Source organism: Sorex araneus, chromosome 8 (genome assembly GCF_027595985.1).
Source record: "Sorex araneus isolate mSorAra2 chromosome 8, mSorAra2.pri, whole genome shotgun sequence".
Taxonomy (NCBI): Eukaryota; Metazoa; Chordata; class Mammalia; order Eulipotyphla; family Soricidae; genus Sorex; species Sorex araneus.
Window position 1 is genome coordinate 47,637,814 of NC_073309.1, and position 17,798 is coordinate 47,655,611.

Consider the following 17,798-nt stretch of genomic DNA (forward strand, 5'->3'; position numbering starts at 1 on the left):
TATTTTTTAATTTAATTTTTTTTATTTTTTAGGGTTTTTTTTTGGGGGGGTGACAACTGGCAATGCTCAAGGATTACTCCTGGCTCTGCATGGAATGACCATATGGGATGCTGGGGATCAAACTGAATCGGCCTCTTGCAAGGCAAATGTCCTTCCCGCTGTGCTATCACTCCAGCCCCAAAACCAGCTATTTTTAAAGAATTTGGTCAGGGCGGAACAATTGTTCAGTGTTTTGGTCACTTGCTTTGCTTTGGGCTGACCCAGGTTTGATCCCCAGCACCACAGGTGATCCCCTGAGCCCTGCTAGGAGAGATCTCTGAGCACTGACTTGCAAGTACACCATGCTCACCACTAAGTATGATACAAAAACAAAAGCAAAAATTAAATTGGGGAACCTGATGAGATTTTGAGTCTGAATCATCAGCTAAGTTGTATGGAGTCTTTATTGAAGAAATTATGTAATACAATAAATATTTATTATTTCAAGCAGTTTTTTTTTCTTTTTGGGTCACACCTGGCTCTGCACAGGGGTTACTCCTGGATCTGCACTCAGGAATTATCCCTGGTGGTGCTCAGGGGACCATATGGGATGCTGGGAATCGAACCCGGGTTGGCCGCGTGCAGGGCAAACGCCCTACCCACTGTGCTATTGCTCCAGCCCCTCAGGCAGTTAAATAACATATCTGGGTGAGGAAAGACTTGCAAGATGCTGACTTCTGACCTTGAGTGTTGTTGGGTCACAGACTTAGAGACTCAGAAACATAGAAATGCTGAGGAGTTTCTTAGCCGACTGCGCAGGGCCCCAGACCCAATGCCGCAGCCTCTGTTGCAGTTTCTTGCAGCCTGCAAAGGGCTCAGCACATCTTTCCATCAGGAAGCGAGAGGCAGAGAAGCTATTTGCATGTTGGCCTCGCTCTCTTTACTTAGCTGTTGCATAGCAGCTGCCCAAACTCAGATATGCTATTCACATAGTGTCACAGCTCAGGTACAGTTCATGGGGAGGGTTCTGTCCTGGTGGGTTGGTCAGGGTTACTTCTGGAGGCTGTTTCAAGGCAGAAATGGGGGTCTGAGGACCAAACGTGGCCCTTGTGCTCAGCTACTACACTAGGTCACTGTCCCTGCAGGACCCTGTGGTGACAAGCCTTCCCCGCTGCCCCTGTCACAGCGGGGACTGAGATTGTCCTGGTGCCACACCCTGTCCCCACCTTCCTCTCCTATTTCCCTCTCTTCCGTAAAAGGACCCTGGTGTCTACCACCATAGCACCCTTTGATGTGCAGGAGAAGCTCCCAATCCAGAAATTGAATTCATCGCCCTGAGAAGGCTTTTGTCCATGTCAGGGATAGTCACAGGCTCAGGGATTAGGACCGGGAAGCTGGGAATCATTATTCTACCCACCACTGTCCCCTGGGCCCTGCTCCAGCACAGAAACTGAGACTCTATGCTAGGAGAGTATTTCTGCACAGAGAAGAATATAGAGGGGTGGAAGGATGGATAGGTGGAGGGATGAGAGGATAAAAGGGTGGATGGACAGGTGGAGGAATGGACAGAGAGATGGATGGTTGAATGGAAAGGTGGATGGAGCAATGAAGGGATGGGTGGATGGATGTATATATGGGTGGATGCAGCCTGGTTGATTGCATCAACAATAATAGAATGACAGGCAGCTGGGTCAATGATAGATATATAGAAGATACATAAATGATAGATGGGGTATCAGAGCTTTTCAAGGTGGGCACTACCACACCCTGGGGCTGCAGGAATGATCTAGGGAAGTAATTGTAGTCTTGGTGACAAAAGGAGGGAGACACTACTGTTTCTTTACTTAAAGAAGGTCAGTTTTGGTCCTCATTGACAGTACAGCGGGTCAGGTACTTTCCTTGCACACAGTTGACTTGAAATCAATCCCCAAAACGTCCCCTAAGGCCCATCAGGAAGTGAACCCTGAGCACACCTGAGTGTGGCCTAAAAACCAAAAATAGAAGTTAGATTTCAGGAGAGAACTTGTGATTCCTTCCCTGAAAACCCAGAAGTCAGCCATGAGCAGTGAGGTGTAGACCCAACCCACTACCCTCCCCAACCACCACCCAGTGAAGACCTTGGGGCTGGAGCAACAGCCCATGGGCAGGCCTCCAGGCCGGGTAGGAGGGAGACAGCAAAGGGTGTGTGGGTGGCCCCGAGGGGGAGAAGGAGAAAGAAGGTTCTGGGCTGTGGGCAGTGAGGCTCCCAGCCAGGCGGGTCCCGGTGTCTGGGAATAAGGAAACTGCAGCGGGTCCCACACACGGTCTCTCCCTCTGCCTGACAGGGCGCAAGTAGGTCAGCCCCGGGGACTGCTGGGCCCCAGCTCTGAGAGGGTCCAGGAGATCCCACACAAAAACCACTTTCATGGATCCAACATGGGAAGCAACTGGTGCCAGGATGTTTGTCATGGCAGCCCGGAGCACTACACAAATCGCCAGAACCTGAAACTCTCAGACCCAGACCCAGTTTCTAAGAAGGAGAGAGGGACAGAGTAGGAGGGAGGGAGCCTGAAATCATCAGAGGTAAAGCAAAGAGAATATTGCTCTTAAGCTTTGTTCCTTTGGAGATGCCCTCTTTTTAAAATTTTATTTATTTTATTTTGTTTGTTTAATATCACATATGATTAGGGTATTATGGGGGGGGGGAGCCCTAATCACGCAGATGTTATTCATGAATCCAGCAACTCAATCACCTTGTTCTCTCCACCCTCTGATAAGGAACAGGAGCTGCACTTTTTGTGGGAAACTTTGCTGCTTTCTCTTTTCTAGGAAGGAGGAAGTGGAAAGCAAAACATGTGACAAAACAAAGAGAATGTGGGTGAGCCCCAGGAGCCTCACTTCTGGATGCTTTTTACCGCCTTGCTACTTCCTGCCACCTTAGTAAATGTTTGCTTCATAATTTGGAGTACCCATAAAATCTTGGGGGAATGTAAGAATTAGGGAACAGGGGCCCATGTCCTGGCCCTCCTCTATCACCAGACTCAGTCCCTGGCAACCTGGGAGCAGCACCCCTTCCCCCACGCACACACAAATACAGGATGCCCTTTGGCACCAAAACATCCACTTTCCAGTGAACCCTGTTAGGGCTGAGAGCACCCCCTCAGTATTCAGAGAGACAAAGTCCAGCAGGACTGCAAAACACACACCGAGACTTTATTATTCCAGCTAGCTTGGGCCGAGCTGTCCTGCCGAAGCAGGAGGCCAGAGCTCGACCCTGAGTTCTTATAGCAGAGGGTTTATATAGCCATCCTGGGCACACAGTCCTCCAGAGTAGGCACAAAGATAATCAATTCCAAGGGCAGAAATAACTTCAAACAATTCATAAATGAACAAAAGCATACAGGAACAGTATATCAAGAATACATTCCAAATTAGGAGGTCATTCCCAATTCCCATACATCAAGAAAGCATCTTATCAGATAGACACTTCAGTTAGACACAGGATACAAGATGTGGGTGCATTGACTCCTGACATTCCAGCTCCATGTCTGTGTAAACACCAGTAATAGCTTTCGTCCATTAGCTCAGTCATATGTCCTTCATGGCCAGGGCTGCTTTCCACTAAATAGTAGTTAACCAACTAGCTCAATTAAGTCATATATCCTTCCAGGCCTGAGTTGTCGCCAACAAACTTTTTTTTTTCAAGAATACCATTTATTTACCAACAAACCACAAGTCCATTTCTAGGTACTTCTTTGTCTTGTATTGCTTCCGTTTTAAAATAGAAACTAATCCTCAGACTCAGATCCATCTTCATCTTGATTAATCTGGAAGTAGCAGAGTTCATAGGTTTCCTTGTCAGATGCAACTACACGAAGCCAATCACGGAGATTGTTCTTCTTAAGGTATTTCTTGCTAAGATATTTTAAGTATCTTTTAGAGAACTGTTTCTCAGAAACAAGGGTGATTTTATTCTTCAGGCATTCAATGTGAACAACATTCCCGAGATTTCCAGTTTTTCCATTCACTTTAACCTTCTCTCCTAGAAACTGTTCAAAATTTCCCGAGTCAAAAATTCCATCTTCTACAGGATGCGTAAGAACCAAATTAAACTTCCAGGTTGCCCTCTTAGGCTTCTTGTCTTTCGACACCATGTTGGTTGCTCACCACGTGCTCCAAGAGCTGTCTCCTACAAACCTTATGGCCAGAGTGAGAAGAGGCGAGTTAGCTGCTTCTCACATGTCCCCCCCTCCCCCTTTCTATGATCATACTGAAGAACCTGCCTCTCGAAACCCCCAATAACAGCCATGCAGAGAGAGGCCGGCAGGGGAGACTGTTCTAGCCTTTCAGGTGCGTATTGTTCTCTCAGGCCCAGAAGGGCCTCTGCAGAAGGGCCCATGCTGGACAGAAGCGATGGTCGCAGTTCCTGAGAAAAACTCCCTCTGTCCTTATGGGATTCCCGGGGGCAGTGGACCTGATGGACCCCAGTGAGCACCACACAGAATCATTTGCGAGCACCAGAGCTGGTCGTGGGAGCCGCCCCCACAGCTACAGCCACAGGGGTGGGAAGGAGAGAAAATAATAACAGCGAGAACCAAGTAACAGTAACACAAGTTCCCAGACAGGTAAGTGTGAGTGTCAAAGAAGCGTGGGCGCGCCGGACGAGAATGTTTGGAGACCAAGAACTGTTCCCTAGCCAGATGTAGGGCCAGAGGAATGGAGAAACAGGGCCCCAGGCTGGTTGGTAGACAGGTTGTTTCTTTCTCATCCCCAGCATAGTCCGATCTCTCCCCTACAGCATAGTCATTTCTCCTTTCTCCCCAGCATAGTTCAATCTCTTCCCTTGCAGCAGCATCATTTCTCTCCCCTTCCCCATCTAGTTCATTTCCTCTTTCTCATTGTAGTTTCCTCTCTCCCCTTAAACCATAGTTAGATAGAAATCATGAAGAGTGGGTTACACATAAGGGGGGCTGAACATTGTCAGAACAACAAACAGATGTAAAGCCACTCCTTCAGGGGGAGTTCTAGGAGATTAAACAAGGACAAGATCTCACCTGAGGGTCCAGCACTCCAAATTACTAGGAGACCTGCTCAGGGTGGGATTCCATCCAAGGTGTATTACTTTTTCTTTTTTGTGCTTTTTGGGTCACACCCAGCAATGCACAAGTGTTATTACTGGCTCTGCACTCAGGAATTACTCCTGGTGATGTTCAGGGGACCATATGGGGTGCTGGGAATTGAACCCGGATCGGCTGTGTGTAAGGCAAACGCTCTACCCGCTGTTCTATTGCTTCAGCCCCACCAAGGTCTATTACTTTATCCTTTACTCAGCTAGTAACTCATTTACACAATCATAGTAAATTTACTTACTAATATTTCTAGTCAGTTTGTATGAACATGGTAAGAGATATGTTAAGCTTAAAGGTTGGCTCTTTCTGGGAACATATAGCTATGGATCCCAGACTACAGTCTTCAGGCTAGGGTAGTCTTTCCAGCAGGTTCCTTATTTGTTGGATATCAACCCTAAGTGCTTTAGGCTTTATCAGTGAATTGCCCCTTTCCTCCTCCCAGAGAAGCTTACCATGCCCTTGCTAACATCCTTAATTTAGCCAAAGTCTATCTTCAACCTTTCCTTTGTGTTGCATATTAATCCTAAATTCTTTAGTCTTAATCAGTGAATAATCTCCTTTCCTCCTCCTAGAGGAATTTATATTACCCTTGCTAGCATCCCTAACTTAGTTAAAGCTCATTTGTAATCTTTCCCTTGTATTTTACCTCGAGTTGTCACAGCCCCTTATGTCAATCTCGATTGCTTGTAAAACAAAACTTTCTGGTAATTCTGAACTTGTATTGATACTGCTTTGTATTTGAAGTGCTGTATATTTGTACTTGGTTTTCTGTTTCTCCTATAGCCTTTTTATATGTTACCATAGAGCAATGTTCTTTGGTTAAACACAGAAAGACCATTAATGCTGTGTTCTTAATACTTGGGAGTTGATTGACTCTGAAATATATCTGCCCCTGGGCATAACTACTTGATCATAACTACTTGACTCAGGCTTCAGTTTCTGTAGTTCCTGACACCCCAAAGGGGAGGTCCCGCCGTGGGACTGGGATGGACCCGGGTCAAGTGGCAAAACTACCTGGCAGTGAAATGGGACATTCTAGAAAGCATAAATGCATGGTTTTCATGCAAACTATTACAACTTTAGAGACAGGACCCCCCATGGGGAAGGACTAGCTGAACTGTCCTGAGGACTTAGTCTGGGATTTACGGTAAAAGGCTTGCTTGCACTCAGAGCCCAGACAACCTAGTGTTTAAAGCCCTGTTTGCTCTCAGCCCAGAGAACTGAGTGTTGGGATCTTTGTCTCTTACTGTGTTTATCCAAAAACTGCTAGTATCGATAACTTAATACAATTAGAGGGAAATATAAAAGCAATGCAGTTGTCCCTGGGAGACAAGAGTGTCTCCTTGAGTTGATCTCCCTAAAAGAATTTCCTCTGCCAAATGTTTATCTATGTAAATGACCATCACACCTGTGCTTACCTCAACTCCCCTTCAGATGTTCTATAAGTATGCTAGCAACTCTGCATTACACGGGCCATTTTCACCATCAGACTGTGGTCTTGGATCTTTTCTGAAGAGGATTGCAAACAGCTCTCACTGAACTCAGGCATCCTTGCATCTCATAATACCGGTTCATTTTTGAGTTAAACACTTATTCAGTGACTTCTTTTGGAATCATGACAGAGTTGTTTCGTAACTCTGCTCGTAACTTATTATACTTCTTATGGCACTTAGCTTGTCCCTTTCTGGTACCAGGGTAGCTAACAGCTTGCTCTGGGACCATCATTGTCCCTTGCTGGAACCCTCCTTTTGGGGTGTTAAGAAGTAAGGGCAGGGGCCTGGAGTGATAGCACAGCATGTAGGATGTTTGCCTTGCATGCGGCCAACCCAGGTTCAATTCCCAGCATTCCATATGGTCCCCTGAGCACTACCAGGAGTGATTCCTGAGTGCAGGGCCAGAAATAACCCCTGAGTATCACCGGGTGTGACCCAAAAAGCCAAAAAAAAAAAAAGAAGTAAGGGCAAGTGAGGCTTATATCAAGTAAATATGATGGTTGCCCAGGAGTAGATATTAACAAGGAGGAGCCCCATGAAAACAACAAATACCACAGAAATATGACACAAAACCCTATCACAATAATCTCTCTCAATGTCAATGGCCTAAATGCACCCATCAAGAGACACAGAATGGCAAAATGGATCCGGAAATTAAACCCAACATTCTGCTGCCTGCAAGAAACATACCTGAACAAACAGAGTAAACATAGACTCAAAGTCAAAGGATGAAAAACAATCCTGCAAGCAAACAACTCCCTTAAAAAAGCTGGAGTGGCCATCCTGGTATCCCGACAACATAGACTTCAGGTTGAAAAAGATTAAAAGGGACAGCGAAGGTCATTTTCTATTTATCAAGGGATATGTACAACAGGAAGAAATCACACTCTTAAACGTATATGATCCTAATGAATGACCGGCTAAATATTTAAAACAACTCCTAACAGACTTCAAAGAGGACATCACTAACAGCACAATAGTAGTTGGAGACTTCAATAGGGCCTTATCGCCTCTAGATAGATTGACAAGAACAAAACTCAACAAGGAAACATCGACTCTGAAAGAAGAAATTGAAGAGAGAGGCCTAATAGACCTATACAGGGCTTTACACCCCAAAAAGAAAGAATACACATTCTTTTCCAGTGCACATGGAACATTTTCTAAATAGACCATGTACTGGGCCCCAGAACATATCTCAATAGAATCGGGGGGGCGGGGTGGAGCTATACTGGGATTCTTGGTGGTGGAATATGAGCACTGGTGAAGGGATGGGTATTCGAGCATTGTATAACTGAGATTTAAACCTGAAAACTTTGTTACTTTGTAACTTTCCACAATAAAAAATTAAAAAAAAATAGAATCGGAAAAATAGAAATTGTATCAACCATCTTTTCAGACCACGATGCACTGAAGATAGAAGCTAACCACTCACCGACACAGAGAACCAAATCAAACACCTGGAACTAAACAATTCAATGTTGAACAATGAGTGGGTCAGGAAGGAAATCAAGGAAGAAATCAAAAGATACTTAGAAACAAATGAGAATGAAGACACGAGCTACCAAATCCTATGGGATGCAGCTAAAGCCGTGTTAAGGGGAAAATTTATAGCTCTCCAAGCATTCCTCAGGAAGGAAGAAAGGGCCCACATAGATAGCTTGACTTCACGACTCAAGACCTTAGAAAAGGACCAGAAAAAGGAACCCAAACCAGACCGAAGGAAAGAAATAATAAAAATTAGAGCAGAAATTAATGACATGGAAACCAAAAAGACAATCCGAAAGATCAATGAAACAAAGAGCTGGTTCTTCGAGAAAATAAATAAGATTGATAAACCGCTAACAAGACTCACAAAGAAAGTAAGAGAGAGAGCCCTAATAAATTGAATCAGAAATGAAAAGGGGGACATCATGACAGAAACCAGTGAGATACAAAAGATCATTAGAGAGACTACTTTGAAGGCCTATACGCCACAAAACAGGAGAACCTAAAAGAAATGGATGAATTCCTTGACTCCTACAATCTCCCAAGACTGAACAAAGAAGACTTGGAATACCTGAATAGACCCATCAATGTTAAGGAAATTGAAACTGTAATCAAAAATCTCCCCCAAAACAAAAGCCCAGGCCCAGATGGTTTCACCGGTGAATTTTTCCAAACATTTCTAGGAGTAGATATTATCAGGAGTCAATTAACTCCCATGTTACCAAGCATAGCATTAATTGTCTTCCTATGTCTATACAAAAACAACATTGCCAAGACATGCAAATTACATAAATAAAAGAGAAAAGCAATGTAGGATTATTAGTGCCTGATGGAATTCGGTGTTCATCAGGAGCACTGTTGGAGGAGTAGCTCAATAAACCTAAGCTCCCTACTGGAGGAGCAAGGACAGCCCAATGTTATCCAACATATGAGAGTGAGAAAATGAGCCTGAATTTCTTTGTACAATTTCCAGATTAACCAGGAGGGAAATCCAAACCTCACAGAATCAAAGGGTTTCTATTGTTGTGTGTATGCCTGTGTGTGCCTTTATGTGCATGTATGTATGTGTCTGATGTGTGTCTATCTCTGTGTGTCTGTTTGTGTACATGTTTGCTGCCATCTGTTCATGACTAAACCTGTCCTTTATTATGCTTTCATGAGGTCCCCAAAGCCATTGCTCACAGCTTTCCCAATCAGCTTCTCCCTCACCCCAGACTCCTAGCATCTTTGCAGGCAAAGGGAGTTTCTCTTACTTGTGAAGTGTCCATCAGCAAACACTGTCTGACCCCTAGATTCGCTGGAGGGGCTGGAGAGAGAGTTGGGGCTGGGTTAATGCTCTGGCTTGTCTGAGGCTCACTCTGGTCCAATCCCCGGCACCTCATCGTCCCCGAGACTTACTGGGAGTGAGCACGAGCACAGAGCTGGGAGCTGCCTTGAGTCCCAGTGAGGGAGGCAAAAGCCAAACAGAACAAAAGCCCAGAACAGAGAATCAAACCAATCCCTTCAATCCCCACACCCTGCCCCCCGCCAAGAAGGAGCCCCCGCCTCCTGCCTGGACCTCACAGTCGCCTCTCATTGGGCCTCTGGCTTCCACCCTGACCTCCACAGCCTGACCGCAAGCAACACACAGGGGAACCCCAGAACACAGGTTCAGGTGCTCTACACGGTGCAGACTGAGTCCTTCAATTCTCTTTACTGTTTGGTTGGTTGGGTTCTGCGATCACAGGGCAGTGTTGAGTGCTCAGTGCTTGTGCTCAGTGATTGTGGGTGAGTCCTAGGGGTACTCAATGGACCATGTGGTGCCTGAGATTGAATTCAGGCATCCTGCACCCAAAACTAGTTCTCAGCCCTTTGCACTATTGCTCCCACTGTTCCTTCTTTACTTTTGGGTCTCTCTCTACATCTGTTTCTCTATTTTTCTCTGTGTGTCTGTCTACTGTTTCCTGCTTCTCCATGACCTCCGCACCTCCAGATATGACGTTGTACTGTAGGTTCCCTGGGAATGTTCTGGGTCCCTCCCCAAGTGTCACCCCAGCAAGCCTGAGTGTCCTTTTAGTTTCTGCTGCACCCCGATACCCCCAATATGCTCCGAAGCAGCAGGAATGTCCCCTCCTTCTTACAGCACGTTTCTGTGTCAGTCTTAGAGTGACAGTGGCCTGATTGTCCCAGGCTGTGACCTACCATTGGCCAGGAGGGCCATATTTCAGTTTGACCCTCCTTGCCCCGTCCCATGAGTAGACATTTTTAGGTAAACTGAGGCCCTGTGAGGGGAAACAAGTTTCCCACAGCAGCCTGGGGCTCGAGGCTGCTGTGAAGGTCTGCGGATGGTAGGAACCGGGATCAGGCCTCACTCCACTCCTACCTGAGTCCAGCCACCAGCATCAGGAAGGGACCTGGTATGCTGGGCCTGCTTAGTTTCCTCACCTGGCTAGTGTGTATGTGGCGGCGAGGGGCAGAGGGTGGCAAGAGTGGCCCTGCCCAGGGCCTCATGTGGGCAGAACTCTCTGTACAGTCACCACCTGCCAGAGGCTCTGGGCCCCACTGTGGTGAGTAGGCTGAGTCCTGTAGGGAAGAAGCCACAGAGGGAGTAGGCCCTGGTGGGCTGCCCTGCGCCCCAAGGCCACTCTTATGGCTCCGACCCGTGCCCCGCTGCTTCTGTACCTGCTGTTCTGGCTGTTGCTGTTCCGGGGTCCAATGGACACCAGTGAGTGACCCACACCATTGGCCTCCCCTTCTTCCTGCGCTCAGCCCCCTAGAGTCCCCAGACTGAGAGCTGCCCTCCTTCTTGGCCCTGAGTCCCAGCCTCCCCTGGAAGCAGGTGCAGTGCCCACAAGGTCTGGCTCTAGGCCACTGGAAAGTCTCTTGGTCACTGCTCCCACAGCCCCCAACCTGTCCTCCAGAGTGTCGTTATAGTGAAATGCAGTACGGAGGAGGGGCCCTCACAGGACAGGGGGCCCACAGCAGGGTGACCCACAGTGACCCCTCAGGTTGTTGTTCATTCCTCCCCAGGGCCCCCTTATCAAATAACAACACATGATGGGGCCTGGGGCCAGGGGCAGGGGAGTTCTAACCCAGATGTGTGGCTCAAGGGTGCCTGGTCATGATGCACCCCACTCAGTGACCACTTGCTTCTGTTCTGGTAAGGCAAGGTCCCACGGACCTTCCGGAGTTGGCTGAGCTCAGAGCACTTTTAGTCATGGAAAATGAAGTGAGTTCATGAAGTCACCTCAGCTGAGTTTTCAGGGCCTATCTGGAAAGGGGGTGCTGGCGGATGTGTAGTCACACACACAGAATCATTAATGAGATCATTAAGGCTGGGGCTAGTGGACACTCTGGGGCAGGACCCGGTCCACAACCAAGGTACCATCCTGGGTGTGTTTGCTTAGGTCAGGGCAGAGCAGTTTTAAGCCAGCACTGGGAAGGACTCTGAACTGAAAGTTAGTTTTCAGTTTAAATGGACTTATAAGTGTGTTTTAATGAATTGATATGGTGGGGTGTGTCTCTAACAACTAGGAAGAGATAATTTTTTTCTTCTGTACCTGCTGGTGTTCAGGAATCACACAGGGCATGCAAGGGTTGAACCTTGACCTCCACATGCAAGATAAGCATTCTTCCTGCTGTACTATCTCTCTGGCCCAAGGAAGAGCATTTCCTATGTGTCTTGGACATCCTAATGTCCCCTTTGGAGACTGTCTGACCAGGGTCTGGGATTAGGCTCAGTGGCTAGAGCACAGGGTCTGGTCTGCCCATGGGAGCCTGATCATGGACCCCAGCACCGCATGGTCCCTGCCAGCTCCCCCTCATGCTAAAGCTGAGTAGAAGGATCTAATCTTTCATGTTTTGATGGTTTGTTCTTGTTGAGTTTTGCTGCAGCAGAGATGTTCATAGGTGCCTGGCGAGGTGGAGTTTGCCCAAATCTCACCTGCAGATGCCCAGGCTCAAATTCCATCTCTGCTCTTATGTGCTGTGACTGTAGCAAAGGACCCTGTGCCTCAGTTTCCCCCTCTGTGAGTCAGGGCTGACAGTAGCATTTTGCTCAAGGAACTAGTAGGAGACAAAGTGCTGAAGTTGGGGAACCCCTCAGTACAGCCCTGACTGTGGGGGCACTCGGGAGGGGTCACTGTTCTCATCCCTTTTTACTAACTAGGAAGAAGGACCAGAGAGGCACAGGAACCAACAGAGTCTGAAGGCTGTAATTGGCCTCTTCTGTTCCCAGGATCTTCCCTGGGAATAACACCCTTTGTTATGGGCTCTAAGACCTAATGCATCTCCCTATAGCAGCTCTAAGTAGGAGTGCTGAGTCTGCAGTAAAAGACAGTAACCCTTGGCTGCACAACCTTGTGAATATAATGACCGCCCTAACAATGCAGGAAGACAGGCTACTCAGTGGCCTTGGCCTGTTCACACCCACTGACCACCATGGGTCCTCAGATTGGCCATTAGTTACCACATGGACAGCTCAATGGTTTGTATATATTTTCTTCTCATTGTTTTTTGGTCTGGGGCCACATCTGCTGATGCACAAGGGTTATTCCTGACTGGACTCAGTTCTCACTCCTGGCAGTTCTCGGGGAATCATATGGTATGAAGCAGGTTGAACTCAGGTTGGCCTTGTGCAAGGCAAGCACCCTCCCTGCTGTACTCTCTCTAGCCCCATGGTTTGCATCCTTTTTTCTACGGATGGTAGATTTTTAAAATTCTCTCTTATATGTAGAATATAATAAAATATACTAACTGAACACAAATGGTTAGTCACCAAGACTGAAGAAGTGGTCAGTGGAGGGAGTGTCTGTGGAGGAGGGTGAGGCTGGGCACTGGGGATGCAGGTGGAGGAAGTGCTCTTTGGGGATGGGCTTGGGGCTGGGAAGATGCATACAGGAAAAGGATGGTTCCCAGTATCGTGTCCCGGTACCTCAGCAAACATGGTAAAATATCTCAACAACAGCAACAACAACAACAACAGTAATAAATAGTGATGATAGTGTTAGGGAGGAAATGTAGTAACATGAAACATCTGCTAACAGAGAAGTGGACAGTGGACAGATGTGGCCGCTCACCCCACCCTGCTCCCTCCCCACACAAACTTAGAACCATGAACTAAGGTGAACACCCGAGTGAGCAGACTGGGGTTTGGGTGTCTCCTTCAGAGGCCCGTCCATTACTGGTCTGAACCCTGCCTCCGTTCAGCATTTCTCACCTCCCCCTTCAGCCAAAGAGATGGCCGTGTGGCCCCCACAGAGGTGCACAGACGCCTAAACCACAACGTGAAGCTGTGTTGTGAGGTACAATCTCCGGAGTCCAGCACCCAGGAAGTGATGCAGGTAACACGGAAGCGGCTTGCACCATACGAGGAACCTAGCATCGTGACGGTCCTCCACCTACTGTTCGGGCCCAGCATTTCGGAACCTGCCCGTGTGGAGTTTGCGTCCTCCCGATCGGGTCCAAAGCTATAGGATGCTTCACTGACGTTTTGCAGGCTGCTGCTGCTGGATGAAGCCATCTACACGTGCGAGGTGACTGCGGCAAAGATAAGGACGAGGAGCGAGGCCACCTGGCTCCGGGTGTTCTTTGAGTGCGGTTGGGGTGGGGAGGGAGGTTAGGGGGGTCAGTTCCCCCAAGCTCAGATACTTTCTCAAGGTGGGGCTGTGGGTCGCCCAGCGGGGCTGAGGGGTTCCTCCCAGCTCTGCACTCAGAATCTATCCTGGAATAGCTGGGGGGCCTCTGGGGGACCCGGATCCACTGTGGGCAAGGGAAGAGCCTTATCCGCTGTCCATCTCTAGCTCCCTCCACGCCCAGGTTCTCTGGAGGAAACAGTCCTATAGCAAGAAAGTGGGCACAGGGTGTGGGTGGGGTTGTGGCAGGAGCTGGGTGGGCAATGAGAGGGGGAGGTTGGGGAGGCGATGAACATCCTGAAAGGGTGGAGCCCTGATCACTTGGGGGCAATCTTGGAGACTGTGGAAGATTGGACAGTGACAGGAAGCAGGACTAGGCCCTGAGTCTGAGCCTGATCCTCCTACAGGTCCCCAGGGTTTATCCAGACAAAGCACTTAGAGGTGAGCTGTGCAGGCTCAGATCCTGTCCTCAATACCAGCACTCAAACCCTCACTGTCTACACCCAGGCCACCAGCACTCAGACCCTCACTGTCTACACCCGGGCCACCATACTCAGACCCTCACTGTCTACACCTTGGCCACCAGCACTCAGACACTCACTGTTTACACCCGGGCCACAAACCACTGTTGCCTTCTCCCCCATTGGGACTCTGTCCTTCCTGACTCCCTTGCTGTCTACACCACTTTTGCACAGTGACCACACCTGCCCTCACCTGCCTCCCAGGTAAGTCTGTCCCCGGCTTGACATTGGCCATATGCTGCCTATTCTCCCTCTTGGCTGTGCCCACACTGATTCCCTCAGGCATGGTCTACACTGGACCCTTGCTCTGAGAGGTGAAGGAGCTACATGGACTGTCCCACAGCCCACACAGACCCCCACTCTGTCTCAGAAATCCCCCAGAATGTGATGCTGCCGCTACCCCTAGGGAACAAGAGACCCATAAGCCACCACGCAGGACCTGTCAGAGCCTTGAAATAGTTGGTATATAACAAGGGTCCCATCCCAGCCTTTCCTCACTGCCCAGCCATGACATCCCTACAGTAGTTATCAGGGTACAGTTAGGGGATGAGTAATATTTTTGATCCTTGAGGACTAAATGTGTAATGCAAGAGTAAAAAGTTTTCCTTGGAAAGGATACGACTTTTACATATTTTATTTGTATTTGTGTGCTGGAATCTTTTAATTATTTGAGGTTTCTGTCAATAGAATTACCTTTCAACTTTATTGGAAACAAATTTTTTTAATCTCATAAAAGTGAATGTGGTATAATAGAAGGAAACTTTTTATCCAACTCTCTACCCTAGTCTCTGGCCATATTTCTGTAAAGTCGCTCTGCTCATATGCCTATTTCATGTTTTTTATACATTTTGGGAAGTATATTCTCTGTTTCAAAGAAGTACATTTCTTTCCTACTTGGTTGTCTCTGACGTTGCTTTACTTGTATCTCCTATACTTTAGATAATATGTTAAGTCTCAGCAAAAGTTTCTGAATTTTACTTTCAAACTGTGGATTTTTTAAGACAAGGATTATCCTGGGTTTGAGGACTTAATTCTATAAGCTCTTGTCATTGTTTTTTCTTCATTTCATTTTTTGTTTTTTATTTATGTTTAATATAGTGAATGAATTTCTTTTGTTCTTTTTGACTCTTGTGCCACACCTGGTGGTTCTTAGAGATTGCTCCTGGCTCTGTGCTCAGAGATCAGCTCTGAGGGGGGTGTGGAAGGTTATACAGGGCTCTGGGGATCAAAGGAGATTGACGCCTGTAAAGCCAGTATACTCTCACTCCATTCCCAAATCAATGTATCTCATTAATTCAAGCTGAACTGATTCAGTAGGAACTTTTCTGTTAAGAAGTTATGTTTCTCAAATTATCAAATGCTTTCTTTTCAGCAGGTCTGATTTTGGGGGGGAAACGCCAAACAATAATAGTGAGTTTTTTGTTGAAATATTGAATGTAATCAAAGTAAAGAGAATGTAAAGTGAAAATTATCAGCTACACAGGCAGGAGGGGGGGCAGGGGGGAGGGGAGGTATACTGGGGTTCTTGGTAGTGGAATATGTGCACTGGTGAAGGGATGGGTGTACAATCATTGCATAACAGACACTTAAGCCTGAATGATTTGTAACTTTCCACATGGTGATTCAAAAAAAAAAAGTTAAAAAAAAAGGGTTATCAGGATTCTAGGGGGTTGTCTGAGCCCCTCTGCCCCTGCTGCCCCCAACTCCAGGGACCCACGTCGCTCCTCCTGGCCTCCCATCCGACTGTATCTGTGAGACCTGAATCTGAGTGTGGATCCCTCAAGGATCCTGTCCCTGAGTCCGACCCTGTCCCCTCTCCAGATGCCCCCCAGGTCTCCATCACCCTCTATGATGACATCGGGCAGCAGGGCCGCAGGGAGACCAGCCTGACCTGTGTCGCCCACAGCAACCTGGAGCCCAAGAGCTATAACTGGAGCACGTGAGTCCTGGGCTGATCTGGGTCTGAGGGGAGTTGCAGATGGATGCTTGGGTCCGAGCGGGGAAACTTGAAAAAGGACTCTTGGTCTGAAGGAGGAAAGTAATCAGAATAGATTCTGAGAAAATCACTTATGTTCAGCACTAAAATTATATCGCCTGTTAGCAGGAAACACAGTTCAGTGGTTATTGTGCCCGAATTTCAGATCCCCAGTTGTGGAGAGACCCAGTCCACACACGATAATGCAAAGGAAAAGAAACTTTATTACTAGCCTGAACCATTGCTACGTCGATCTAGGGTCCAAGTCTCATCCAATGCAGTAGAGTCTTGGCAAGGACCCCGACTCCAAATCACAAGCAGTTTCCATAGGGTTCAGAGTTAAGAAGCAATTTATATACTGGTCTATTTTTAGCATCGGCCCTATTACAACAGTGGTCAGCAATTAGACAATGGTTAGTAACAGTTTCTAAGGAGGGTACAGTGACCCCTCATGACGAGCCACCCAATCCTTTCGCCTTTAACTTCTCCTTTGTGCTCTTCTCCCCCTGCCTGTTAGTCATAAATATCTCCAAATCAGACACATAAAGTCCAAAGTTCTCAGAACATATATATGTAAGTGAAATATTGCTTCCCTCTTTCCTTTATATCCTTTGCATAGTATATTTTAGAGAATGGCCTTTTTATATACCCACAGGAAGATAGTTAGTGCTATGCTTTTGTAACATGGATTTAATTGACTCTGGAATCCATTTAATTTACTCCTGGGCATCCATTATATTTACTTGACTTAAGCCTCAGTTGCCCTCAGTGGATTTGGATATATATACCCAGGGCCAGTCGTAAGCTATCCAGGCCTCAAAAGGGACAGGCTAAGTGCCAGTGAAATATAAAAATTAAGAGCACAGTTATGGAACAAACTGTCATGACCCCAAGAGAAGCAACTGAATAAGGACCTGTTGCGTTGAGGAAAAACTAATCTTGGCCTGAGGACTGTCTGGGAAATATAGCGAGATGTCCCCAGGAAAAGCTACCTTTTAAGCTTAATCTAGGGTATAAATAAAAGTCTATGTCTCTTACTGTATTCATACAAAAGGACTAGTAATATTTTTAAGAAGAAAATTTAGTATGATTGTTTAGATGTATTACAAATGGAAGGAGAAGGCAATACTCCTTTAGGTGGAATTCCACCCTTGGCAGATCTCCTAGTGGGAATCTAGGAGCCCCTAGATGAGATTCTGTCCTTGAGTGGATCTCCTAGAAGAACTTCCCATGAAGGAAGGACTTTACATCTGTTCAACAGATTACATTAATGGGTTTATGTTAATTTTCAGTAACACCTGTACGTAATTTCTGCACTTTGAACCCTTCATGATTTCTGTATAATTAACGCTGAGAGATTGGAATAGATGGTCACTGATTATCAACTAATAGTAATCAGCTTGTGGACCCTGTTCCTTCATCCATCATCGGGGGATGATCACTGGCCCAGAATGTACCAGGGGACCCCAGGTCACTGCGGGATGGTAACTCTGAAAATAATAGGAGCCTACATGAGTGAGAACTTGGTGCAATCCCCAGCACATACATGCACAAAAATAAAATTATTGTGTTTTTTTACAAAAATACAATTATTTTAGTTTTATTACACTAAAATGAAAAATTAG

The 17,798-nt window shown here is 46.9% G+C and overlaps 1 protein-coding gene across 1 annotated transcript; it reads right to left on the reverse strand.

Moving 5' to 3' along the window:
- Positions 1–3,746: 3,746 nt before the first annotated feature.
- Positions 3,747–4,112, reverse strand: LOC129406838 (60S ribosomal protein L22-like 1). Its single transcript, XM_055146368.1, has one exon. It carries the CDS (start codon positions 4,110–4,112, stop codon positions 3,747–3,749), a length of 366 nt encoding a protein of 121 aa, XP_055002343.1.
- Between the last annotated feature and the right edge of the window lie 13,686 nt (positions 4,113–17,798).